The sequence below is a fragment of the Empidonax traillii genome, unplaced genomic scaffold (genome assembly GCF_003031625.1).
Source record: "Empidonax traillii isolate 1590-97213 ecotype Southwest subspecies unplaced genomic scaffold, ASM303162v1 scaffold687:size894609, whole genome shotgun sequence".
NCBI classification, from domain to species: Eukaryota; Metazoa; Chordata; class Aves; order Passeriformes; family Tyrannidae; genus Empidonax; species Empidonax traillii.
In genome coordinates this window covers 173,090-201,063 of record NW_020955880.1, presented here as the reverse complement: position 1 = coordinate 201,063, position 27,974 = coordinate 173,090, and the positions used below count along the sequence as shown (strand labels likewise).

The 27,974-nt window shown below is 38.0% G+C and overlaps 1 protein-coding gene across 9 annotated transcripts in view; it reads left to right on the top strand.

Moving 5' to 3' along the window:
• The window catches only part of PPP2R2C (protein phosphatase 2 regulatory subunit Bgamma), a 198,045-nt gene that overhangs the window by 133,116 nt on the left and 36,955 nt on the right, over nt 1-27,974 (top strand). For all 9 annotated transcript variants that reach the window (XM_027899733.1, XM_027899734.1, XM_027899737.1 and 6 more), the window contains 4 exons: nt 8,384-8,481; nt 9,111-9,276; nt 13,484-13,596; nt 14,867-15,044. In XM_027899733.1, coding sequence (XP_027755534.1) covers nt 8,384-8,481; nt 9,111-9,276; nt 13,484-13,596; nt 14,867-15,044 — 555 coding nt within the window. The remainder of the gene's footprint in view (nt 1-8,383; nt 8,482-9,110; nt 9,277-13,483; nt 13,597-14,866; nt 15,045-27,974) is intronic.

Sequence of the window (27,974 nt, the reverse complement as noted above, 5' to 3'; positions counted from 1 at the left end):
TGAAAGTAAAATTAGTATATTTTAATAATTTGTATGCTTTCCATATTTGGCTTTTATTTGCTCCAAAATGAGGCATGAAGTTCAAGGTCTTTCTGTGCTCTCAATAAACCCGGTTGCCTGGCATTTCTAACACTTGGCAGCACCATTTCTAATCTGTCTGTAGCTGGCAGCCAGGCTGTGCAGCTCCTCAGTGGGAAGTAACATGGAGCTGAGCAGCAGCTCCCAGCTCAAGCAGGCTTCCTTCTGTGGGTACCAGTTTAAACCCCGCTCTGGAAATCGTAAATCCATGGCAGTTTTTTTCTCTTTTGTCCTTTAGTGTTGGTTGGTAAGAGTAGTGGACTGGCACGTTTTCTAAATGTGCTCATATTTATCATGTGCAGTCTTGCAAGCCTGTTACTGAGCCCTTAGCTTACATGAGGGTCTCATCTGTCAGCAAAGAAAGAAAGAAAAAAAGAGAGAAAGAAACATCCGGTTACATTCTTTTTCTTTTCCTCCCCCCGTCCCCCCCTCCCTCCCGAAATCTCAGAAGAGTAAATGACTGGCATGTGTGACACAGTGTAAGCTATGAAGGAGATTTGAGGGAATGTGAAGGTTGGAAGCTTTCTAACCTTTTACCTTTGCTAAAATAGAGATTGATCTGCAGCGTCTCCTTTATTTTAAACATTGTTTGTAAGAATAGATACAAGCATTGTTACCAAATAGCCTAGATTTAGTGAAGGTGAAAGCTTTCTAGTGAGTTTTTTTGGGTTGAACGGGATGGAGGGATGAGTGCTTCCCAGGCTTCATCCCTTTGGACATCCCCAGAGGCGGAGGTACCTGCGGGAAGCAGGGCTGGAGTCATCCCCGGCATTGCCTGTCAGTGCACAGGGAGTGCTGCTCGGGTACTGCAGGGGATGCGGGGCTGCTATTGGGGAGCTCCCCAATAGCTGTTAAAAGGAGTCATAGCGAGCTTTTCATCAGCCCAGTGAGTGTCTCAGACTAGGAAGACACAAAGCAGTGCACTTAGAGACTTCAGCAAGGATAATGGTTCTGTTAATTAGGCATTCTGCGGAACCAAGCACTGAAGCTTTGCAGCTGATCCAAGCGGGTCACCTTGAACAAGAAGACACTGGAGTGCATGTAAACTGTAGCCAAATTTTTGAGAAATGTGTCCTAATTTTCAGCTGCACCATGTCTGACAAATGTTGCTTGACCTTATTTCCTACTGAAGCAGTGGGAAACTTTCCATTTACCTCAGTGGGCAGAAAGTCAAGTCTCTTGGGCCTCTTTTCTTGGAGGCCTTGTACTCTGCAGGAGGGAGATGGGTGCCAGAACCTCTGAAATAAGGGGTTTGAGCTTTTAAATTAGGAATACATATGTGTGCGTGTGGGGGGGCAGTTCATGAAAAGCTGAATCTCAGTGACTTGCATTCAGTAGAAAGTGTTGTTTTTAGCAGAGAATGCTGAACCCAGATAATCTATTTTACATATTTGTCCCATAAGCAATTTTTTTTCCACATTGACTGTGCTCTAATAATTGGGTGTCATTTCCTGACATTTCTAATTTGAGAAATACAGCTAGAAATTAGCATATGATTAAAAAGCTGTTGAAATAATTTTTCTAAGCTCTTAAAATAAGTACGTACAAAAATAGTTGAGGAAAAACCCAACTCTGTTAAAGCTCCACGCTAAAAAGAGGAAATCACAGTGATCATAGGTGTTCATACAGGGAGTTTTGGGGTTGTTCTGATTCAAGTAAATTCTTTCTTTGAGGGAACACTAAACATATGTTCAGATTTTCTGAATGGGAGGGTGTTTTCCTTAGTCCCTTGAGATACAGGGATGTATGGATCTGTGAAACTCAGCAGTATTGCGCTGTTCTCCTGATTGCCTAGGGCTGACTGATGCAGGCCACCAAAGTGTGCATGTGTAGCATTTCTAAAATCCAGAGGTTGGAGTTTAAAGATGGAAAAAAATAAAAGAGGAAATTATATCAGTGCTTGCAAGGATTTGAAGTTAGGAAATTTGTTGCCTCCATTGTTTATTTATTTTTTACTTTTATTTACTACCATTCCTAGCTGAAGTGGTTGTATTTCAAGGAGCCTTTCAAGATCTGTTTGGGGTTTGACTCTGTGGTTTTGGATTTCATATCAGGAAGAGATTGTTGTACTCAGGAAGAAAGGTGATATTTAGCCTGATATACATCCTTGTTCTTTCATGACAAGATTAAATGGGACTGTTTGGTTTTTGCCCTTGATATATTTTCCCTTGCTAACAGTGAAACCAGGCAAGGTGTCACTTAGCAAAACAACTACATTAGGTGAAGTGGACAGACATCTCTGGACTTCATTCTGCTACTAATTGATCACCTTGTTTCACTGATCCCTGAAGCACTTCCACTGTTAGCATCTGTGTCCAAAGTTTGCTTTGCCCAAAATCAGTTTCCTGTTGTTTTGCATTGCCCCTGCATCTAACATGGAGCAAACAGTTGCCATTTTTCAGCTCTGACTCCATCAGACTTAAAAGACACAATAAAAGAGGAAAAAACCAAAGCGAAAGGTTTGCCAGGGTGACACATAATCCCAGGGGCAAAGGGACAGATATATCCTTCATTTCAAACTGCTTATTTTCTGTTGTAGGATTTCCTTGTACTCTTTCATGCTTTCTTAAGCTCTCATGTGTGCATATAGCCCCTCTCATAAGCTCATTTGTGCCCTTCATCGTGCTTTTGCTCTTTTTGACGTGTTCGTATGCCCTCTCCTCCTCTTTCCATCTCATGCATCCTTGTGTTCTCATTTTCTCTCATGTGTCCTTCTCGTCGGGCCACCCAACTGTCTGCTCGTGTGCTACGTTGTTTTGGTGCCTTGGAGAGGTGATCAGGCAGTTTGTGTATAGATCAATGAACTTCTGTCTGGGTGTAGTGGTTTAGGGGTTACAATGGGAGTGCTGGGTTGACAGTTGGACTTGATGATCTTGAAGGTCTTTTCCAGCCTTGGCGATTCTGATTCTATGATTCTCCGTCTTGTCTGCCCATGGAGTGGAGCTGGTTTTCTGGTGTGCTAGTTACTGGTGTTAAGTATCTGACCGAGCCAAGGTGGACAGGGTGTTATGTGAGAGTTTGCATTGTGCTTACTTGAATTTTGAGGGGTGGTTTCTGATGTCTTACAAGCCCTGGATCCAAGATGTTGAATAATGTTGCTGTGAAACAAAATAGATGTGCATTATAGAGACCGCTACTTCAAGTAGGAAATTTTCCTGTTGTCAGGGATTTCTCTGCCAGCTATTTCAGAAAAGAAGGATTCATGTGAAGTTTTGAAATTTTGCATACCTTGTTTTCTTGCTGTTGGAGGAAACCTTTGAAACTTCAGCTTTAAAAAAGGTAGCAAGCTTTTTCTTTCCATTCATTTTTTCTTTCCCTCCATTTTTTCTTTCACTTTTTTTTTTTTTTTTTTTGTGTCCAAATTTAGATTAAATTCTGACAGCACAGCTCTTTGTAATGGCCTTCCCTTCGAGATGCTGTAATACTACTCCTCTTTTATTTGCCATTTGTCCTTTTGTTTTATGGCTCTCTTTGTTGCAAGCTTCTTTGTTGTTTCTTCCAGATTATGCCCCTCAGGGACTTTTTGTATCAGTACGACTGAACATTGCTTGCAGCCATGCCAGATTGTGCTGTGATCTTATTGGATTTCACAAACCAAGGTTAGGCCAGGTCAGAACTTGGTTGAAATAACATAGACTACAAGATTGCCTGCTAACCATTGGGAACATGCACAACAAAAACCTGACCCACTTGCTGATTCAGTCAGCTCAGACCGGCAGTGTTGCTGTGCTGACTTGGGTGGGTATGATATTAATAAGAAGTTCTGACCTGTTCTGGCTGGTAGGATTTCCCAGCTTTTGTTTGAGAAAAGTACTGATTTTAATTCCTGTGTTCTGGCCCATTCCAAATCCTTTAATTCTCAATCAGGATTACACTGGAATTCAATTGAAGATTATATTCTCTGATCTTCTTTTCCCTGTACTGTTGCGTGATGTTTACCCTCGAAACTTGCTACGCTGTCCAAAAAACTGTATTTCTGTGCTGGGTGAAATAGTTCTGTAATTTTCTTTGCTTCCCTGATCTTCTGAAGCAAAATAAAGTACACTAGGATCTTCAGATGAAAGGTTACAAAAAGGTAGACATTTTTAGTAAAAATAACCTACTGAAAATTGTAGTTGAGCTTTTCTTAGATTTGCTTGAGGTTTATGACCAAAAGACTGCATGAAGATATTCCCTGAATGCATTTTAGGTGGAAAATGGTCTGCAATTTTGCTAGAGTGCCCCAAAATGATGGGAAGATTGGTTATATAGATAAGGCTGTTCTAATTATTGTAGAGGTATTTGGACCAGTTTTAAAAAGCTTATTCCTTAAAACAAACCTGAAGGAGGCTAGAAAGTGAATATTGGAAAAATACATAATGGCCAGAATTGACTTGGACTACGTGTACCAACCTTTGTTTCATCTCCCCACTGAGCTTGAGGGGTGGGGTTGCTACTGATGAGTTCCTTTGCCTGCAGTTATGCTGGAGCAATACTCACAAAGTTGAGGGAAGGGCAGCTCCATACACCTTGATGAGCACAGATGAACATTGATGGACTTAGATCTATCACAAAAACAGAATATATCTAGCTAAGCAGCAGCTGTTGGGTAAAACGTAGCCATTAAGAAAATGTGAGGAGTGTAAATTGTGAAGCTGCAGAGGAATTAGTGATGTGTGAAAGGGCAGCGGTACTGGGAGTCAGGGAATTAAATACTTCAGACTGGATCAGGAAAAGCTTCCTGTCAGTTTAAGCTGTAGAGTAATATGACGTCTTCCAGTGAACATGTAAAATTAATCTGTGGGTTCAAGTCTGTAATGCATTGTACCTACTGGAACAGTTTGCTGTGGCTGGATGTGGACCAGATAACCAGGTGTTTAGGCCCCTGGAGTATTTTCATCTTTTGAAAGTTTTGTGTTTGCTTTTCTCAGTCAGCATCTGTGTTTTTTAAGTGAAAATATTGAGCATCATGACTTTCTAATCCAAGTTTATATATATTTCTGCATAGAGTAGGAAGATTACTGTTGGATAAAGGTTGGGATTTACGATTTGATTGGAAATGCTTGGCTGATGGCATTGAGGTTACTCGTAATTATTCTTAATAGGTAAATTATCTCTGTCTCTGATAATCCTAATTGTTAGTGCAAAGCTTGGCACTGCCAACAGAGATAGGGAAGGTGTAGTGCAGAAGAAGGCTGGAAGGAGTCTTTCATCTCTGCCATCCCTTGCCAAGGGCTTACTGTACATGCAAATTCATCAGCTTCTCCATTGTGGTGCATTTATATATCCTGGAGAGGGTGAAATCTAGTAGTTAATTGCTCTGTTTGCTCAGGGGGCCATTCTGCAGTGGAAGAATCTGTAGGATTGGGACTACAGCGGGTGATGTTGCTACAGCATTAATAAGTATGTAGGGGAGTGTTCTGCAGAAGGGTATGAAGAGCTTTGTTGATTGATTCTGTTCCTACCTCCTCTGTCTTAGGAAGAGCCAGCCTGGTTAATCTTTTGTATGAAAACAGCATGACTAATGTTCACCTGCTGAACAGATATGCTGGATGATTTTATTTTGGGGGGGAGGAGGGGAAGAAGGTGGGGGGACAGACAGCTGTTGTTTTCAGCTGTTATTTACAGGATCAATACAAGTGATTTTCCAATTCAAGGATAATTTTTTACCAACAAGCTACATAGCCTGTAAGGTCATAATATTGGATCTGCCCTTTTTCAGAACAAGTTAATTTAAAAGTGATAGGTAGTTTCCACTTTGGAATTATTTTTTCTAATAGAAAGGAGAGATATATCTGGAAGAAACACCTCGGAGGGGGGGATGAGAATTTTGCCTCAGAACAACATCACTGCACGCTGCCCACAGATACTTATTGTATTGGCACCTTAAATAATAATCACTTAATTGTGTACAATATTTTAATGACAAATGCAATATAATAAGCAGAACTGTCTTATTACAATCCTGGTTCAGTTAATATTGAAATCTGTGCAAATACTCCTGTGAACTTTACTGGGCATTGACCGATGCCCTCTGTAAAGTGTGATGTAATATTTTGTGACCATCGTGACTTTAGAGAAGAATATTTCGTGGTGTTGCAGATGTGTTTCAGGCTGATAGCAAATGTATTCACACATATATGTTCAAATACCATTCATTCCTTTTGCACAGCTATTTTATCTGGTTCTTCTGTGACCTGTTGAGAACATCTCATTTGCATGATTCATGCACACACACACACACATTTTAATAGATACTACATTCCTCCCTCTGCATTTGCCCCTCTTCCCCACTGTACACTGAAGATAAGAGTCTCTGTTCAAAAGGACTGTTTAAAAGTGTATGAGAATTTTTCAGTTCTGCCTGTATGATCGGGGTAGGATACATCTTTAAATGAGTAAAATCATACAGGTATCATTTTATAAGCAGGAGACCACACCTGTTATTGGTGTGAATTCTGCAGGATAAGAATAAAACAGCCAGGAAGTATTCTTCCATTGGAAGCAGTATGAATTGAACTTTACACACCAGAAAAGTTGATGAGATTTTTAGATTAAAAATAAAAAAAAAGGCTTTTTTTTTTTTCAAACTCAACCCATCCCAAGCCCCAGAGCATCACCAACCATAACCAGAGTCTCTCTACTCTTCTGTACTCTAGTAAGTTTAGAGCTATTGTGGTTATTACCTATAAATTATGCAGTCTGTGGAAGTGCACATTAAAATCAAATGCCATTACCTTTGAGAAGCTTTGGGTTCAGACCCAAAATATTGTAAGTCTTCATGTTCCATTTTTCTCAAAGTCTACACATCCATAGATTTTATTTGACACACAAGAAAATTACATGCTTTAGGATTCCCCTTTTGTTCTTCATATATATAGTAGGGGAGGAAAAAGGGAGGAAGGTTGGTTTGATTTGGAAGAACTTGATGGTGAAGATTTCTTTAAAAAAAGAGAAAATATTTTTCTTTACTGTGATTGGAGTAAAGTTTTCCTTTTTTAGATGATAAATTGTTTATAATATTTGAGTAAGAATATGGCTTTTGGATGGCTGTGTTGCTCATGAGAGCTACTGGCAGTAGAAGCTTTCTAACACTGAGCTGCTAGTTTATTAAAAGAATAATAGGAACAGATGTTTTCAATTCATAAAATGTATCAAGTAAATGGTACATCCACTTGTTATTTCAATTCCTTTGAATTTTTGTGAACTCATTTGGGGCTAGGTTTTCAGAAGAGCTTAGCCCACTGTCACTTCATTGTTCTCAGTATAAACTGATGGATGATGAACGTGTTTGGAAACCTTAGCTTTTTATGCCTAAAGGGGAGCTCCTAACTACTGACGCTTCTAAAATCTGGCCCATGTTTCTGATGAGTGAATACTGATCATTATGGAGGATTCAGACATGCAATCTCTGAGTAATACCCTGCATTTGCCTGTGATTGTATATATGATGGTTTCTTAATTTACTATTGCACTAGGCATTTTAATTTAAATTATGCTAATAGTGTAGGATTAACAGCGGATTATGATTCCAGCATGTACTGTCATTCAAACACAAGAACCAGTTCTTTTGCTCCTACAGTCTCCCTCTCCCTCTCATCCTCATGTGTAGTAATTTATGCTCAAGACCGGCATCCAGTTTTGATGAGTTTTCTTGTTCAAGCTGATACCATTGCTTAAGGAAAGGCAGTTGTTGAAAATTAGAATGACTGTGAGCTTTCTTGTCTTTTGATGACACATTTTTATGGTGCTGAAATGATTTTCTGTAAGCAGTGATTTGAATGGGCCCTTGCCAGCACTGCACAGTGAACAGCTCTGGTTTTGCCTTCGTTCCTCAGTGGTAGGACAGTCTACATGTACTTTGCTTTTGCATTCTTGACTTGAATACATATTTGAGAAAACCAATGCTAGGGGCTTATGTTAAAACTCTCATAAAGGTTGCAGAATAAATAATACATGCAACAGAACTGAGATGTTATAGTGTCCTTGCTAGAGGAAATAGCAGGAGGCCACTTTTGTTGCTATTGCCAGTACCGAGATGGCTGTTCTGAAGCACAGCCTCTCCAGAGAGCTGCTCCAGTCCCAAACTGCAGATGTGCTGGAAACACAAATTTGCCTCTTTATTGTTTGCACTTGTTTCATTGTGTAGCACCCTCATATGGTAATGGCATGCAGCCTGTTTACATCAGTGACTTGCTGTTGAATTCATCTGTATCCCTTCAAATCCCTCATTTGTCGCATTTTTTTTTGAAGTGCTTCATATTTTTAGTGACTTTGTGTTGTAGTAGCAGTCTAAAGTTTGCCTTTTTTCTCTTCCTTCCTCCAGCTGATATTATTTCTACAGTTGAGTTCAACCACACTGGAGAACTGCTGGCTACTGGTGACAAGGGGGGTCGAGTTGTTATATTCCAAAGGGAACCTGAGGTATGTGAGTTACCAATGTAGTCCTTAACAGTTTGATAAAACCTGGATTAAATTTTAATACTTTAATTGAAATAAATTACCAAACTTGTTTATAGTCTCAAGATTCAGTAAAACAGAATATTTATTCAGTAAAGCAGAATATTTCCCTTTAGAAAGGAAGTGAAAGAGGGATCTTTTCCTTGCAAATTTGCTATTCCAAACAAAAATACTTCAAAGCTTCAAAATTCCAAAATAAAAAAAAGGAAAGTTACTTCTGTTTTACCTCTGCATTGTTTTAACAGCTTTTGCCTGATGCTGGAACCATTCTATTTAAAACAATACCTTCTCTATGGTACCTTTATGTTTCACTTGTAAATTCCATCCATGTGCAATGTCTTTTTTAGAAATCTTTCCTGAATAATTGACATTCCTTCAAGAATTCTATCTGTTATTAAGTGCTGTTTCAGTACTTACAGGAAATGTCATTCCTGTTAAAACAACTTTGTCAATACCATGTTCTAAATGAGAAATTAAATTAACTTCCAATATATGTTTTATATATTTATAAGACTGCCCATACACCTTTACTAAGAGATGAAGAAATATTGCTTTCTTAAACCACATATTTTTGTTGTTCTTATTTTCCACAGAGTAAAAATGAGCCTTACAATCAGGGGGAGTACAATGTTTACAGCACTTTCCAGAGCCATGAGCCTGAATTTGATTATTTGAAGAGCTTGGAGATAGAAGAAAAAATAAACAAGATCAAGTGGTTACCACAGCAAAATGCAGCTCACTCACTTCTATCAACAAATGGTAAGATAGATGAGAGTGTGCAGGACATATCAGTATTTGCTGTAGTGTGTTTTAGTGCTGATGGTATATATTTGTTCATATTAATCTACAGTTTTAGAAATTTCCTCTTTGAGAGTTTACGAAGACTGTCATACTGACTCTGATATCTGTTATTTATGTATTTTACTCACAGAATCATAACGATTTTCCTGTTGATTATCCATTGACATTTAGAGAGCTATCCATTTTTCTATTAACATGAAGTGCTGTCCTGAAATAGGTCTTGTGACAAAGGCATCGCCACACTCAGCAACTTGTGTTTCACTGGGAATTCAGAATGTTGTCTGCTGTATTTGTCATAACCTTTATTATTTATAGATGTGTAAATGAATGTAGGTGAGAGAGATGAATTTCTTTGTCTTTTCATTCATTATCATCAGAATGGTTTATTTAAGTTTTAAAGAGTTACACAAATCTTTGGAAGGCGGGAGGAATAATAATAGGATATTGATACTGACTCATATTTCTAAAATGTTTGACTATTGATTTATAAAGGCAGTATTATTCCTGAAAGAGGATATGAGGATGTGAAATAGGGGGAAGAAACTGAATGTGACTTAACATGCACAGGTGTCATTTAGAAAGCATTTGGACACCCTCAACCTTTATTACTGCAGATGATGCATGAGACAGAACACCCAGTTTTAGATCTTAGATCTCATTGTAATAGGAAAATAATTTTTCTTGTAGAAGTTTGAGCATAATTAGGAATTGCTGATAAAAATATAGTGTAAGCTCACCTCTGGGCATTGACACTTTAGGGCAAAGTGATTACTTCTAGTTAAAGTTTATAGCATTGAATAATATGTACGTTAATTAACAGTAGATAGCAATTTTTTTATGTTTTGTAGTTTGTTTTCCTTGAGGTTGTCTTTGAATTTCTGGGGGCACTGTGACGTATCTGGAGTGAAAAGTATCTGTTACAGATAGGTGATTTGTGCTAATTTAATGATTAGTCAGCTTATTATGAAGTTTGAGACTTTACTTCTGCTCTTCTCCCGTCATCAAAATATCCCTTCTTTCTTTAGATAACTATGAACGCCTTCTTCCAAGTCCATGATACAAAAATGAATTATTAAAAGTAAATCTCTCCCTTTCCATTTTAAAGCTTGTTTTTAGAAATACAAAGGAATACAACCAAGTCCTCAGATATGCTTCTTTCACACTTGGCCTAGTAGACCTTTATACGGGTCTTCTGTTTCATACTGTGATGGGAGGGGAGAAAGGAAGAAATAATCAGTGCTGCTGTGGGCGAATCCAGTTTCAACCAACACTGAGCAAGCCTAGGACCTGGGAAAATACTTTGGCCTCTGTTTTTCCCCCTTCTTAATTCTGGAGCATATCAGCAGACCTCTTTATTTTGAGGAGAGCAGGAATTGTTCCACTGGCATAGGCTTTGGATTTTGGCTTTGAATCGCGAAACATTTGTGTGTGCCAAGGAGGATTCCTAGCTTCCTGGCACAGCAGGGTTGAAGGCTGAAGATTCACCTCTTGGCGTGTTCTTAAAGATGGTTTTAACTTTAGGATACAGACAACCTGTGCTGAATTTACTCACTGTCTCACAGATTACTTGTGAGAAGTCTTTGACAATGTCTATCAATTCCGTGCCTTTTAAAAGGGATAATAGTACATTTCCTAACTTGTAGAGAATAAAGTTATTATCTGTTACACATGCTGATATTGGACAGGCTGTAGAAATACCTTCAGTACTGGTTTTTGTTTACTAAGTTCTGATCCTGTGATTTGAATGCAATTTTTGATATTTTTCTCTCTTGTAGTTTAGGATCTAAAGCACGGTTTGGATCAGAAAAATGAGAACTGTGACACAACATCCTTGCTTTCCATGGGCACAGGTGGACAGTGCCCATGGAATTTGCTGGAAGGAGCATCCTGCTGTTTGGGAACATGAGGGGAGAGTTGGTCTAAACCTGACCCTCAATATGTGAGAGTTGGCAGGAGTGCACCTGCTCAGACCTGTTTGTGTCATTCTAAGGAGGACTTCTGTCTGAAGCTGTTCCTGCCACAGGTCACCTCTCATAGGGGATCTTGGTTCCTTTCCAGTTCACGTGTTATCAACAGGTTATCAGCTTAGCTTTGATTGCAGCATCTTAATTAATGGAGGCAGAAGGAAACCACCAAGGCTTTCAAATCCCTCTGTGAATTTGCAGTGCTTGCAGTTAGCAATTCTGTAGTTTGCACTGTAAACTGAAGTGATTTTGTACTATAATAATAAATTATTATGATTCATTGGTATCTTATGTACCAGAATAAATTGGGGCCATTTTCGATGTGAACTACGTAGGGTAGATCAGAATTTGGCATAGGTCCTTTCATCTGAGGATTTCAGACTGCTTACCAGACATTAGTTAATTTTAACTTCACAACACCCTTGAGACTGAATGCTTAACTTCACAGAGATATTTCTGCTTTTTCTATATTTTGCAAAATATAAGCATACTTAAAATTTCTAAGGAGTATTTAAAGTCCAGAAGTGGATGAAGAAGAAGATAACCAGCATGTGATAACTTTAACTGCTAGTAAAATAGTTTTCACTTGGAAAGGGATAGATTAATAGCAGCCAAACCCAACAATGGAAAATCGTTTATGGGTTTTTTTGTAATTCATTTTACAATTACTGTATTTATAGATTTTTTGTCTAGATAAGCTGAAATGCACTGTTTACATGTAATAAAAATCCAAGTGCATGACATGGCCTATATTTATTTTTAGTAATTAATTAATGTGATATACAATACAAATGAAATTTATTGAATATTTAAATGAACCTTTTTGGTTGCAGATTGAAGTAACTTGTTCTTTGATTGATCAGTTGTAATTTCATTTTTTGCTTGGAAATTAGCATATCAATATCATTAGGAGATGCATAATAGTAAAAAAAAATGAGTAATGGAGGAATTGATTTTGGAAAGAGAAAAGTTCAAAGTTACAGTTGCTATAGAAATGCAAATCAATTCATGTATTCCTATATCCTGCTTTTAAAATGATTTGTACTAGCCTTTTAAAGAATATTTGGATCAGCCACTGGGGAAGTAGTTGTGCTCTGCTATGAACTTGGGAACAGAGGGGTAAAGGAAGAAAGTGGGCTGACATCAGAAACGGTGCAGGAACTGAGGTTAATGAAAGCTGTGGTGGCAGCTGAAGGGCAGAAACTTTGGAAGGATTTTGGCTGCTCCAGAAGCAGATGAGTGAAACAACTGTTAGAATCTCAAGGGCAGATATTTTTTGCAGGAGAAGAACTGGCACTGATTTTTGAGTCTTTCCTAGACTAGGTTAGGGTTGGCAGGTTGGGAGCAAAGCCATAGTGGGAGCGGACAGTGTTAGAGAAATCTTCAGCTTCAGCTACTGTGCGGTGTGAAATGTTTAAAACATGTTTTTTGACTTCAGAGCCTCTTTGAGAGGCATCATTATCATCATATACTTCTCCCATCATGAAAAAAGAAGAGTCTAGATTTTGTTCCATTCAATGCAAGATTAATATATTTTTCTCCCCACTTCTCTCTCTTACCATTACAACACAGTCCTCTTGTTTTGTTTTGTTTTGTTTTGTTTTTTTCCTCAGTTCTTCCTCAGTTGCTTTCCCTTAGGAGGAAGAAATGTCTCATATTTCACACAGCCTTTCATTTCTGGAGCTCCTGATGTTACACCAGTACCCCACTGCCTGTTCCCGTAATGGGAATCCCAGGCAGGGATCATTGGCCTGTCTGTCTACTCCATGCTCTTCATATGCTGTTTATAAGTATTCTATCAAACTGGCTTTAATATCAAACTGGTTCTAGCATCAAGATTATTTCCTTGCAGAGTCAAGTTATCAAACTGACCTCTGGCAGTGAGCATTGAGTGGTTTGGGTTTGTGCCACCTGCAAACTTGCCAGGTTGGACACGAAAGCAGCATGTGCTCTACATGCACTACATGGCCTGTCAGCTGCCAGGAGCCTCTGACTAGGTTTGAAGGTATGGGATGTGCTTTAGGAGTGTTTTTTCTGTTGGCAGCATTTTCTGGATGTGCAGAATGAAGTGACCTAGACTGTTTCAGCACAGGATTTGTCTATACTAAGGTGTAAAAATTTCTTTAAGGAATATATTGTGAAAGGTGAGTAACCACGTTCAGAATTCCTATGCTGATAGTTGTTCATATTTTCTTTTAAAGATAAAACAATCAAGTTATGGAAAATTACTGAAAGAGATAAGAGACCAGAGGGGTACAACTTAAAAGATGAAGAAGGAAAACTTAAAGATCTTTCTACAGTAACATCACTGCAGGTAAGCTGCTGTCCATGTCCAAAATCCAGTTGTTTCTGTAAGAAGGTGGTAGTTCTAACTCAGTAAAAAATGTAATTATCCAATCTAAACCTCCCCAGTGCAACTGAAGCCCATTTCCTTTTGTCCTGTCACTCGTTTCTTGGGAGAGGAGACCAATATCCACACATTAACATACTAGATTTTTGCTTTCAAGTTTTATTGGCTGAATTCACTTCAAGGGCTTTGGCAAAGGAAGTGGCTAAAGGTTAGAACTGGAAGGTTACGTTGTATAAACACTACTATTTCTTTATTATTGAAAACAAACAATCTCCATCTCCAAAACAAGCCAATATTACCTGTTGTGAAAAAAGCCTCCAAAGTGTAAAGATGACTATGGTAATGGAATATTTATCTATTCAGTGTGATTAGGCAAACAAAACCATTCCAGATTGCTTATAGTCTGAGAATTCAAAGTTTGAGTGAACCATTGTTTGTTCCTTTAGTAGAAGTCTAAACTCAAACATTTAACTGCTCCATATTCCTCTTTAAATTACTTTGTGGATTGATGTAGGATAGATTGCTTCTGATGCACATTCAACACCATTGAATAGTCCCAATCATGGGCCACAGCCTTACATTGTTTAATGCTTTATTGATAGGGAATAAATTGAGTGTCTACTTACTGAAGCATGACATTGAAGTGACACACAGGGAATTAAAGAGGGCACATTGATGAGTGATAATCCGTGCTATTGGCTTTTCAGGGGTAGGTCTGTATGTACTATAATGTCAATACACGTGTGCTTTGTTTTCCAAGACTCTGTTTATTATGTTTTGCTGAGATTATAACCTTCTCACCACTTGACTTTTTTGAGAGAGAGACATCAAGTAACAAAGCAAATACTGTTAAGTGATTTACAACTAATGGCAAACCCTTTAGCAAAAGCAAAATACTAGTACTTCACTGCTTGCCAGAGCCTCCTGCATATGTGAGACAGTAGCTCCTGTTGTGGGACTGGCCTGTTGTGTGGCAGCTGCCAGTCCTTTCCTTCCCACAGTCCAGACTTTGCCTGGCTCTCCATGGCTCTCCTGTCTCTCCCTTCCTCTTTGGCAAGGAAGGCTTTGCCCAGCAGTTCATCCTTGGGGAAATTCAGCTTATGCACACTGTCAAGAAGTTTTGTAATGTCATAGTCTTTGAATGCTTTCTCTCCACTGAAATTCTCATCATCTTAGCGAAAGAATATTTAGAATCTTACTCCCTTTCTGGTCTGTGTTTTGTTTTTTTTGGCAGGTGCCTGTATTGAAACCTATGGATTTGATGGTAGAAGTCACTCCCCGGAGAATCTTTGCTAATGGTCACACCTATCATGTCAACTCAATATCCGTCAACAGTGACTGTGAGACATACATGTCAGCGGATGATCTCAGGATTAACCTCTGGCATTTAGCTATCACAGATAGGAGCTTCAGTATCCTTTATTGTGATTCCTTGTTCAGTGTTGATGTTATTAGTAGGGCTTAAGAGAACTGTTTTAAAATATTTTTTCTGCTGTTTTTGAAATACATCTTTACTTACCAGAATCCCTGGGGTATTTGTAACAGAAAATGCTCAGGTATCATAAGAGACAGTTCAGAGATTACAAAAGTCAGGGAATTTTGTATGAAAAATTACAGTCTTGGAGTTGGTTAATGACAAGTAAATATGAAACTAATGCCAGCTGAATGGTAACTATCCACCTGACTAGAATTTCCACCTGACATTTCCCACTGAGCTACGCCCCCTTGTTTTGCTGCAAGGTCTTTAGCCTGCCCCTGCCCCCAGTTCTCCATCATCCTGCTTCCCTGAAGCCTAATGCCCTAGATGTGCTCAATTTGGGGGAAAGGCGGAGCTGCTTTATGTGAGTTGTGTGTGATTAATGCAGTCGTTGCTGTATCAAGTGCTGGTGTTATCCTGACAGCCGTGTTGTGGAATCATTCCAGCTGTCTGTGAGGCTGCCCCTTGCACTGCAGTAGGGTGGCTTGGAGGGGGAGCAAAAGGAAATGTAGCCACGAAGAGTGATTCTTTTCTGATTTATGTTTTGCAGAACATAAATACACTGGGAAGAAGAGAAATAGGTTATGGGGCCAGCTCAGAATGTTGTATTCTTTGATGGTTTCTTTTTGAGTGGATCAAAAGGAGTTAGAGGAATGTTTCTCTGTGGATTTATCTGAGGGACTATTGGATGTCAAAGTGAAGTTTTCCTGCTAGCAGAGATTTCCTAAAAGAGAGCACCAATGTGATGGGGTGTTCTCCTTGTCTCTGGTGATTGTTTGTATTTCTTCCTTTGTGGGCCAGGTCATCTGTGAAACTTAACCCATGCTTTGTGAATGTCACAGGAAACATGTTCTTTAAATCAGACAACTCTTAATGTCCTTAAAAAATGACCTTTTCAGGATCAAGTGACAGGTGTCTTTACCCTGGGGACTGTAGTGAATACCTCCTCAATTTGTTTCTGAACTCATATTGTTTTTCTGGCTTTCACCTGTCTAGATAAAGCAAGCTAAATGGTGCCCTCTTTAATATGACTGTTCATAAAGAGAAAATTTATATGTGGTTCTTCAAAGTCCACCTATGTCTGCCTCAATATCCAGGCAGCTCTGCTTCCATTCTTTAGTAAGAACAAAATAGGTAAATTATCTGTCAGCATGCCTGTGTGGAATAACAGTGTGGCTCCTTACTGTCCTCACAGTAGCTTCACGCTCCATTCTCTGGCCTGGATACTTTTACTGTGTGTTCTCCTCTACTGTGTATCCTTCTCCTTCTGCTACGGCAGAGCAGTGGGCCAGACCAAGCACAGCAATCCCTTTGTCATTTCCCACAGTAAGAGCTTACTGACAGAAATATCAGCCCCAAATGAATTTTTAAGTGCCAAATGTGGGTAAAACCTTGAAAATCAGAGAGTTGCTGTGGAGTATTGAAACAATCAGAAAAAAAGAGTCTTGTGAATGTGCTAGTGTAAAGTAATTCTTAGCATTTCTGCAAAGCTTCGTGGCCTTTATATACATTGTTCAGTTTATGCTTACAAAAGGTTAAGAAAATAGTAGATAGATAAATTTATCTACTATTTTGTGGGTGAGGAAACTGAGGCAGAAAAATAAAAGAAATTGTTTATGAGAATTTCATTTCATAGCCCTGATTAACAACATTTCATTTGCCCTTTGTGTGGAAACACTTGTATGCAAGATTCAGAAGCACTTGGCCTCCCAATATGTTTCAAATTCTAGCAATATCCTAGGAAAGACATGGAAAACAGGCTAAGTCTGGAACAGCATGGATAGCACAATTATTTGAGATTAAATAACTTCAGGATCCTATGGCTTCTGCTACTGTGTGTTCAACTGCCACATTTGGTGACAGCTGCATGGACTCTGTTTCAAGCGTTATCACACTCCTGTTGTTGAATATTGACTGATAAAATGTGTTTTAAGGTTTCTGATTGATTAATTGATTTAACTCTTAAAATGTGATACAATTTATAGTGACAGACTCAATTTCTGAATACTGTCTTAAGATTGACGATGAGAGGGAAATTAAGAATGTATTCCTGAACTGTAGGATGGGAAACTTTTGCTGTATCTGAGACAGTGGCTTTGGGATACTTACATGGATGACTCTGGGATAACCGGATTTCTGTCTTGGATTTGGATGCAAATATTGCTGCTTCTTCTGGATACGCTTGAGCGAACATGTATTCATGAGGATTGTGGTGGGAGAGTTCAGGCAGTGATAGGAGAGATCACTTGGTAACACTTTGCTGGAGGCAAAATGTTCTTGCTAAGCTGGCCATGGTGGTAACAGATTGGCTTTTGTGGCTGGATACCAGTGTGTATCCAAGAGAGCAGACTGAGTTAAATAGGCTCTGTCCAGTTCTGTTTCTGTGCTCAGTTGTCAAAACAAGATCATCAGGCAGATTACTTTTTACTGAATTCCTTGATAAACAGAAAGTTGACATAAATGTTCCAGGAGAAGGTGAGAGAGTTACAGAATATTGCTCGTATTGTAAATTAACTGGGAGACCATGAAGGGGGTTTAGTAAGTTAAACTTGCATCAGTCTTTTCATAGGTATCTTTCTGGCCATATAGAGCCCTGTAAGTGCTTGTAAAATTGCAGAGACATGTTTCTCCCTGGCTAAGAACATCTGTCCCTGACCCTACATTTCTATCCTAAAGAAAACCAAGTTGCATAGAAATCTCCTGGAAGTCAATGAGTTTCTGGTAAAAACATTGGGTGTGCCAGTTGCAATTAGGGCTAGACATATTAAGGTGAAAAAAATTCTGCCAAGCAAACAGTTTAAATTATAAATGAATGTTGCTGGGTGTGATGCCGTCTGTTACACATTTAGGCAGGAGGAGGCTGCAGTAGTTTTAAAAATGCTTGCTTCACATCTTTTTACTAGATGCAAAAGGGAAATGAAGCATCTTGCTGTTTTGCATTCAAGGCTCGATTCCTTAAAATACATGTTTAAAACAATAAATAGAAAACATTTTGGTTTGAAGTGGCATTTGTTAATAAGGGATCTGGCGGGGATGTTTATTTGTCTTTCTACTTTTCCCTCAGAGGCAGCACTGCTACATATAATGACCTACAATCTGTTTACCCAAGAGGCTGTTTGTGACAATGGCAGAAACAACAAATACAGTGGTAGAGTTTCTGGACATTCAGCTCGTGTCTGAACATCTTTACAAACTATATGGGAAACACTGGAGAAAGTAAAATACTTTGTCTTGTAGAATTCTCTTTGAGAACAGTTAGTTTCTAACCATTATTTCAGCAGTTTTACAAAACTCTGAGAATTGTTCATTCTTTGAAAAGAGAGAGAGCAAGGGAGAAATTCATCTTAAATGAATTCTCTTTCTGTCATCTTTGGAAAAGATTTTAAATCAGCTTTGCAGAATTTGACTGGAATGTTTGCCTCAGGCAAATAAAATACAATTAGTGCTTTTCTGGTTTGTGTGCTTTTGTATTAGCATAAACGCTAACTGGGTTAAAAAGCAGACAACTGAGTTTATGCTATGCCTGTGTAAATTTTAATGAGGAATATGCAAGACTTCTCTACATAGCTTCCCACTTGCAAACAGATTTGCCCAGTATCATTTGGGCAGGAGGAGGCAGGGGAGAGGAGGAGGTGAGAGAAAAGGAAGGGGCAAGATCAACTGGTAAATAATTGAACATATTAGGATTTTCTTCAGCAAAAGGTTTAATGTGTTTGACCGTGTTTTGGAGAGTGAGAGTCAGTGTCCTTAATTATGAGTGATATTCTGCGCTGGAAAAGAATTAAGGTTCAGGTTGCTATATTTGTTAATGTTTGGTCTGAAATGGCTTAGCAGTGTTGCCCGTAGCTTAAGCCTTTAGATAAGTCATCTTGGGTGTAGTGAATGAGAAAAAAGGACTGCTGGGAGCATACTGATAAGGCTTTCTTGCCATCAGCAGCAATCTTTGGACTATCTAGCTGCACTAAATATTCTTTATGAGAATGTATTTGGATTGCTCGCAGAACTATGTAGCTCATAGCACTTGAGCTCCCTTCATTTCCTGGTAGCACACTATTTCACTCTAGAGGCTGTCATGGCATTGCTATGGAAACAACATCGCTGGTTCCAGCATGTGCTCATCTTGAGACTCATCTTGACAAAAATACTCATTTCTCAGTCAGATCAATATAGTCCAGGGTTATCCTGTTTTAATAAAAAATTCCTTCTTCTATGTCCCAAAAGGGTTAAGCTAATTAGCAAATCACCATAGGGCCTTCTTATAGTCTAATGTATTCTGGTATTGAAGCGTATCATGGATAGTCAGATTGTTAGGCACCACATCTTGGGAAAATGAATTTACTAAAGAGTAAACAACAACAGGAAAAGAATTAGAAAAAGCAAAATAACATGGTACACTGGTGGAGACCAAGTCTGTGGCAGGCACTGTTCACCTGAACATAGGGCATATATAGGGCATATATGAGAGCTGGGAGCAGCCCGTAGGCTGGGGAAGATAATCAGCCTTACAAAATCCCTGTTACCTGCCTCAGTGCTGGGTATTTGAATGCCAAACTGAAAGCAGATCTGCAGTATTCTCTTGGCATTTGTGGAGCAAGTTTATACCCTTGAGTGAGATAAGGCTGTTTCTATAAAAATGCCTCAGCCAGGATGACTGTGCACAAGCTGTGTGCACAAGGATGCTTTTTCTGTGCTCTCAAAAAAATGTCTGTACTGTGTGAGAACCTGCTGCCACCCCCACCCACAGCACTTTTCCTTCAGAATAGACTTTCTGTTTGGGAGATGGCAGACATAATTTCTCTTTGGAGAGCACTGCGTAATACATGTTAGCACTTGCTATTCTATCAAGAAAAGTCTGTCAATCTATATTGTATTTAAAAGGTGTGTGTTATACCATGGAGCCATATTCCAGCTGAGTTGCTACTAGCAGTATTTGAGTAGCTTTTCCTTTGTGTGTTTCTTTTATTCTTTACTTTCTAGAGTCTCTCCTTCTCCCACATACATTGTCTGACTCTCTCTGCTTTAAGGGAGAATGAAGATGTCTGCAAAGCTAAACTCAGGTCTGCAAGTTAGAAGTAAGGGATTGCAGAGGGACCAGGTATACTGATCTATCTCATGGTAGACTGATCTATCTCGTGGTTTGGTGAGCTCTCAACTGAGGGGAGAAAGCTGTTTCAACAAGCTGATTGGACTTAGGGTTGATGTGATGCACTCTTTAAAGTCCATTTTTTTCAGCAGGAGAATACTGACCTTCTAGTAAAAATTAGAAATGACAGTAACAAATATTTTGACATGTAGGCCACACCTGAGTGCTGTCAACTGAAGGTTTTATGTGATAAACATTTTGATAAATTTTGAATTGTACTCTGAGGAGATGCTGTCTGAGGGCTCCAGTGCCCCATCGTACAAAGCCATGGGGAAGAACAGTATGTAGAGAAAATAGGATAAAAAATAAAAAAGATGAAATTCTGCTGCATGAAACTTGTGAATACATGAAGTCCACACCAAATATCAATACTTAACTGTTAGATTCTTTGCTGCATTGCCTTTTCTCATCTGCTTATCATTACATTGTAAACTGGTCATGATAGAGATCCTCTGCATTACTGAAGTGCTTGACATACTTTACACAATTGAATGCTTTGCAATAAAAGTATTTTAAAATAACTGTAATAAAATTTTGAGGTTAGTCTTAGCACCCCTTTATACACAGTTAAACAAGGACTGTGATAGCCAAATAGGTTTGCTGGAATTTTAACTCAGAATCTTGCCCAGTGAGATCCCACTTTCCATTACTTCCATCCGTCCTCTAATTCTGCATTAGGTGAGGTAACAGACTTTCTAGGAGACAGAAATCCTTCAAAAATAGTAACAGAGTTGAAGAAATGCTAGGAAAATGGTTTTGTTTTGGAGAAATACAAATCAATGTGTCTTTGCTCTATGGAGATTTCTTAACTACCAGAATGTAATGAGATGGAATTTTGCAGAGTACCAACAGAACTTTTCTGCTGAGGATCACTTGCTTTAATGAAGGTAGAAAAATAATTTATTGTTTCTTAAAAAATACATGGCAATTCTAAGCCTGCAGAAGGTAGTAAGAAACAAAAACTTGGTTATCTACAGAGACGAATCTTTACCTTGCCAGTGCTTAGCATTTAGCCATTTGTTGATGAATTTAGGAAAAGAGTTGTAGTCCCTAAGCCTCCCAAGAATTTTCAGTTCATGTTACTTTTATCTGAAGCAAAAAAGGAAAACTTTTTCATTTGAAAAATTATTGCAATAGATGGAAATTTACTGTTACCTATTTAGCAACAATTCGTGATTTATTTCTGGTTGTTTTAAAGTGATCTGATTCTCAAAGCTCTGCAAAATGGCAGTTTTCATTGACTTTGTCTTTTAACTTTTGAGGTTGAGATCTTTCAGCTTATAGTAATTGTGCATTAAAGATAAATTATTTAGGAATTGCCTATGCAACTACGAAATCACCTGGTAACTTGAGGATCATTTACACTGGTGCAGTTCACTAATTAGTTTTGCTAAGATATGATTAATTGATTGGCAGCAGGTACTGTATTCTTATGTAGTTTTTATTCCTAATGCCTTTTATTTCTATGTCAGCAAAGATGAGTGGCAGCAGATCACAGGTCATATACTGAGGCTCAGGATAGGAACAAACTCCAGCATAAAGCTCATAAAGTGCTGCTGATGGGATCAAACCACAGTGCTGTCCTGTATAGTTGTGATGGTGCTTCTGGGTACTGAAGAGAATTCTTGAAATCACAAAAAATAGCCCCTCATTTCTGGAAAGAGTCTTTGTATGAAATAAGCAGAAAGTATAAGCAATTCATATAGTCTTTTTCTGGGGTCTTATTCAGATGTCCCTTAAAACTAGAGATTGAAGTTCTAGTTTGTAGGGAGGCCTGAGATATCTTTCGTATCTGTCTGAAGTTTTCATGTGTTATCCACACTGACTTAACGCTTAACAAATACATCAAGTTTGCAAATGGTTGCCTAATTTGGGCTCTTCCATACAGTGTTTTGGGCATTTTCAGTTTGTATTGTGGACCTGGGAAAGCAAGTATGACTGTACTGTTTGATCTGACTAGAGTAGTTATTGAAGAGAAAAAGAAAGATGTTTTGCTACTCTCAAGGTGAAGTACATATACATTATTTCTTGTCTAAAGTACTGTCCTGCAAAAATTCTGATAAGTCTCCTTCTATTTTCCTCTTGTAGGCTTATTTAGAAATAAATCATTGATTGAATGACAGTAAAAAACATTTTGTGTTTTCTTAAGTTTTTGGGAGGACTTCCTGATTGTGCTGAGAAGTTCACAAATAGTGGTACTCAAAATAAACCCAACTGGAAATCAAGACACAGATTTGTAGTCAGGTATAGATCACATCTACACATCATCCTAGGATGAGATCCAAGAACTTAGAAGGGTACTGAATCTTTGATAGCGAATATTAAAGTAAATTTAATCAATATTTTGGGGAGAAAAATATAGTGAAATGCATTTTGGCCTATTTTATATTTTTTTCATGCATCAATTTGCATTTACCTTATATGGTGTTTGTAACATTAAGCCTCAAACTCTGATAGCTTAAACAAAACACAGTAACCACTTATTTAAGTTAAAATGCTAACTTCCTACCCCACCTTGCCCACGTGTACAAGCAAAGCTAGACAGACTTCCACTGTTAAAATTGCATATGCACAGGAAAAGGATATTTTAATGTACATTAAATTGAAGAAAGACAGCTCTCAACAGAATAAAACCCAATCATCATTTTTATTGAGCTGATAAGCAGCATTCCTGTATATCAGTGATAACATAATGCCTGATTTTTCTTAAAACTGTTAGAGATGCTGTACTGATCCATCCTAATTGGCTACATAGTACTTGATAAATAATAATTAAGAAGAGAATAAAAGGAGGAAAGAAACCTCTGACTGCTAGACTGGGGACCACAGTGGCTCTGTGGGTAATTAAACAACGCAGCAGGCACTTGTTCTTTGTAACCCCTGTAGTCAAATGTGGCCTTAAGTAAAGAATTTTCAGTTTTAAACAAAATAACTCTTGTGACCCTTCTAAACAAAACCATCCTATGATTCCACGACCATCAGAATAAGGATTTTAGAAATGTGGTAGCTGGGAAACTCATAGAATGACAGAATGGCCTGTGTTGGAAGGGACCTTAAAAGTCATGCAGTTCCAATGCCCCTTCCACTAGACCAGATTGCTCAGAGCTCCATCCAGCCTGGCCTTGAACACTTCCAGGGATGGGGCATCAAACTTCTCTGGGCGACTTGTTCCAGTGCCTCACCACACTCACAGCAAAGATTTTTTTCTCAGATATCTATTCTAAGCTTACTCTCTTTTAACCTAAGTTTTCATCTTCTCTGAACTGCATAGTCTCCTGACAGTAAATGGAGCCTTTCATGAGCTCTCAACAGACTCATTTGTAAGAAAAATTCTGTGTCCCAAGTGTAAAGTGCCAAGAGAGAACTGCATTTCTAGTGTCACTTAAATGACTTTGTCTTGTAGACACTAACATAGATGCTTGTTAGCTTCTACAACAGGCACTGAATTGGTTCTTTGGCTTCTGTTAAGGTAGAAATACGTCCAGTTCAGTTACAATATTTTTTCTGATCTGGTCATCATCTATTGTAGAATATCTTAATTGAGAATATCTTAATTGAGTATGATTTTAAACTCTTCAGAGTAGGAACAGTTGTATGTTTATATATTAACTTGTGCAGATTGCAGTCTTTATAACTAGCTGTGTAATTCAAATAATATATAATTATAACAGTAAGGCTGGGTGAACAGGGGCTGTAAGGACCTCACAGATTATTTGTTTTCAAGAAATACAGAGAAGTCACAACATCTGTTAGGAAGACCTCTAATCTCTAAGTCCAGATTTAGGGAGCTCTGAAAACAGTGAATAAATTTGCAAAAGTGGTCTTTAAATACTTTAAATACTTTTGTTTGGTTTTGCCCATGGACCCTCTTTTCTCCTTGTCAGAAACAATTGCTTTTAACTATTCTTATCACTTAAACTGACTTCTATTTCAGGAATTTGACTGTCAACCATCAGAACTGGCTGACAGAGTGTGACTCACAGCCAGAGGAACAGTATCAGAGCTAGTTAAGCAATATTTTAGCATTGAATCCCTGTCTGAAACCCTCCTGCCATACAGCTGAAATGTGCATTGCAACAAAAGCAAACAGTGCCTGACTGGAGTGTATGGTATCAGGGTCGTCAGGACATAGTGCTGTGGAAATATTCCCTATTTAGCCATCCTCCAGAATAAATAAATTGGAAGATTTGAGTCTAACTGTGAAAAAATAATTACACCTGAGGCCTTTGCATTCTTGGCAACAACCAGTCTCTTCCTTTTTCTGGAGTTGCTTTTAAGGAAGTTAATTTAAGGTGATTTGAACATAGCTATAGCCTTGGGATAATTACTGCACTGCAGATTTATTGTTTAATAAAAAAATTAATTTATGGATCAGAATACATAATTTTCTTACTTATCACTCCTGTCCATACACAACTTGAATGAATACATATGCGATTATGTTGTTCTTTTAATGGATTTCTTTATCTGGCCCTCTGTATTCTCTAATGCATTTGTGCCCAAATAGAGACCCACACCTGTTATTTCATTTCTGCAGAGGTAAGGAAAATCATAGCCAGAGGCATTAGAATACCCTTGCTTTTTAAAAATGTATAGCGAATTGCAAAAAAGAAAACCAAAATGGACTGGAGTTACTGCAAATGGTAAAGAACAGTGTGAAATCATGAGCCTGTAAAAACTATTTCAGCATTCTTTAATAGTAGGTTAAAGAGCACAACCGGGATTTCACTGAATTAATGTGTTTGTAGAGTGATCCAGGCAATGCAACTATTGGAGATACTTAGAAATTTTACAATAGGTGCAAAGATGTCTCTTCACAGATTTCCACAGAGCCAATTGCTTTCCAATTTAATTGGGACTGTAGCAAACAAGTTACTATTTTGTAGCAGAAATGCCTTTAAAAATAGCATTATCTCAAGCTTTCTCAAGTTCATTGCTATCAAAGAGAGAAAAAGAACAGTAGAGCTGAAATGAATGTTAGCATCAAATAGAATTTTCAGGTTTTATCCAGAATCTTCAGTCCTTAGCAGAGAGGGAACTATGGCAAGGAATATTAAATTACAGATAAAGGGTCATGTCATGGAACTGATACTCATCTTAGTAGCATTCATATTTTAATGTAATGTGACTGCAGTCAATGAAGTTATTCCTGTGGAAATAGGTAACAGGATTCAGTCCAAGATTTATTGTCTTACTAATTTTATTTCTTCAGTTGATGAGTTTTAATCAGTATGGTGTCGTTGTGGAAGCTTTTAAATTGCCTGCTTCTGTTTCCCTCCGGATTAATTTCTCACTGAACCATTTTGAGAATGAGCCATTCTCTGCTGTCACAGGTGCAGGTGGTGTATCCAACTTGAAAAACATGTATTATGAATTCATTGAAAGTTAGACAAAAAAACCATTTACACAGTTCTAGGTACAATTATACGAAAAGATAATGTATAAATAATTTAATCAGGTCTGCCACAGGGAAGAATTGTCTTAAATGAGTCTAATTATTCTCATTCCCACGTGAGTTTGGACTTGAAATTAACCTTGCAAAGCACAATCTTTTGCAGAGTATTAACGTAAAGAAGAAGAAAATATAACTTGCTTTGCTCATTAGCTAAAAAATCTTTAGCTTGAAGAGTGTTCCATATAAGAACAGAGATGTCATAAAAACATTCACATGGTCATCTTAGGTGTTGTAGAGCTTGAAGTCTGTACCTCTGTGTTCTGTGTGAGTCATTAAAACCCGAGATCTCGGAATCTTTTCTCACTGTTGAAGTAGCCAGGGCACTTCTCATTAATGCAGACATTGCTTGCTTTTCTGTTGTTACAATAGACACTGCTAAGGATTGCACTTCACTAGTTGCTTTAGTTTCACTGCATGTGAAATCGTAGTAGTTTAAGGGAGGTTACTTTTTGGGCCTATGGAATAGAAATACTCTTTAAATAAAGACCATATTAACTTTCACGAAGTTACACCACCAGAGTTAAGAAAAGTCTAAAATGACTGTTTTGCTACTGACTGGAAGTTACATGACTTGTTTGGAATCAGTGTTCTGAAAGCTGTGCTTTGGAGAATAATCGTGGTGTTTCAAACTCCCAGAATCGAATTTCTCTGCAGTGCCTAGAGACCAAGCTGATGGGTGTTTTGGTAAATCCTTTCAAGTAAATTAAGCAACTAGATAGTAAGTCATGCCCCAAGGTTTTAGTTTTCTTATGTAATGTAATGTAAGTGGTTTGAATGTAAGCTTTTATTAGTAATTTTGTAGCTATTTTTTTAAGTATCTGCCTATTTTTGAAATAGTTATATTTCACTACTCCTCTAACAAGCATGCAGGGAAGGAGAAAAGCTTTATGTTCTGAAAAGCAATTCTGGCCAGCTAAATTTTGCAAAAAATGCATCCTTTGTGACTTTAATTGTAACTTCAGTTAAAATATAGAATTATTCTGCTCTGTTGGGGTGCAAATATTGCTGTATTGTGGTTTTCTGGAAGGTATATGAAAGAATAAATTGCTCATTGGGAAAGAAAAATCCCCACCAAAATGCTCTGAGGAGTCTATACCCTCCAGCTGGAAGTTCTCTGTTTGCTTTTTAAGAGACAGATCTTCCTCAGTTGCATGATATTTTAATAATTATCAGTAAGAAATTTCTTGATGGCAGTACCTGTTAGTGCATGGGTTATTTATGAAAAAAAAAAAAGTGAAAGGAAAGAAAAAAAGGGACATTTTATCTCTTACTTCCTAATTATGTGGGAAACAATGCCTGGCTATTTTATTTTTAGAATGAGGTTTGGGAAGTTATATATATAGTATTTCTCTGTAGTACCAGGAACTGTATTCAGCAAACTAAGTAGATCCTTCTTAAGTTTTCTGTTAAATGTCTAATGAATTTCAGAAAAGCAGGTTTGTGAATGATGAGATTATATTGCTGTTGTTTATAAATTGTTCTTGCCTTAATAATGTGTAAAGTTGCAGTGTTCTTGGAACCCTTGCTAATATGTAGTACGTGTTGCCACTTACTATCCTATGTAGAACAGTACTGCCTGAGAGAAGTTAAGCTGGGAGACTTAGTAGGGCTCTTCTATTAATAATTTACATGTACCTGAAGTTCTTCTGGTATTTATGTTCCAAATGTAACATTTAACATCCCACAACCGTTTCAGACAAATCATAATCAATTTATATGCAAATATATTAACTAAATATGACTTTGCAACCTTTCAGTGATTGAGTACCTTACACAGAGGAATGCAGATGTGCATTTGTGAAGGCAGGTCTTCATCTGTTAATTCATCCACTTAATTTTCCTTTCAGCTGTTGTATGCAGATAATGATTTCTTTGCTCTTGAAAATTTGAATCTGCATATGGATGTCACTGAAGCAGGCACGTGAATGTGTCTAAGGATGAAAATGCGGGCGTTCTCTTAAAAAAAAAAAAAAAAGAAACCGAAAATTCCATTCCTAAATAAATTAAAAATTTCCAGTATCAAATTCTAAATTCATTGTTCTCTGAGTAAGTCATTGGTTGCAATGTGTATGAACAGGACTATCTGTGACAAAATTTGGATGTGACTTACAGCATTTTGCACCATTTTAAATGCTCTTTTTCCTAGCAGTTGCTAGCAATTGCTACTCTACAATTCTTACTTTTAGAGCTTATTCAAATGTTGCACCTAGTTCATAGACAGTTTCTCCTTGTATCTTAGATTTGTTTTTCTTCAACTTCCATGCAGC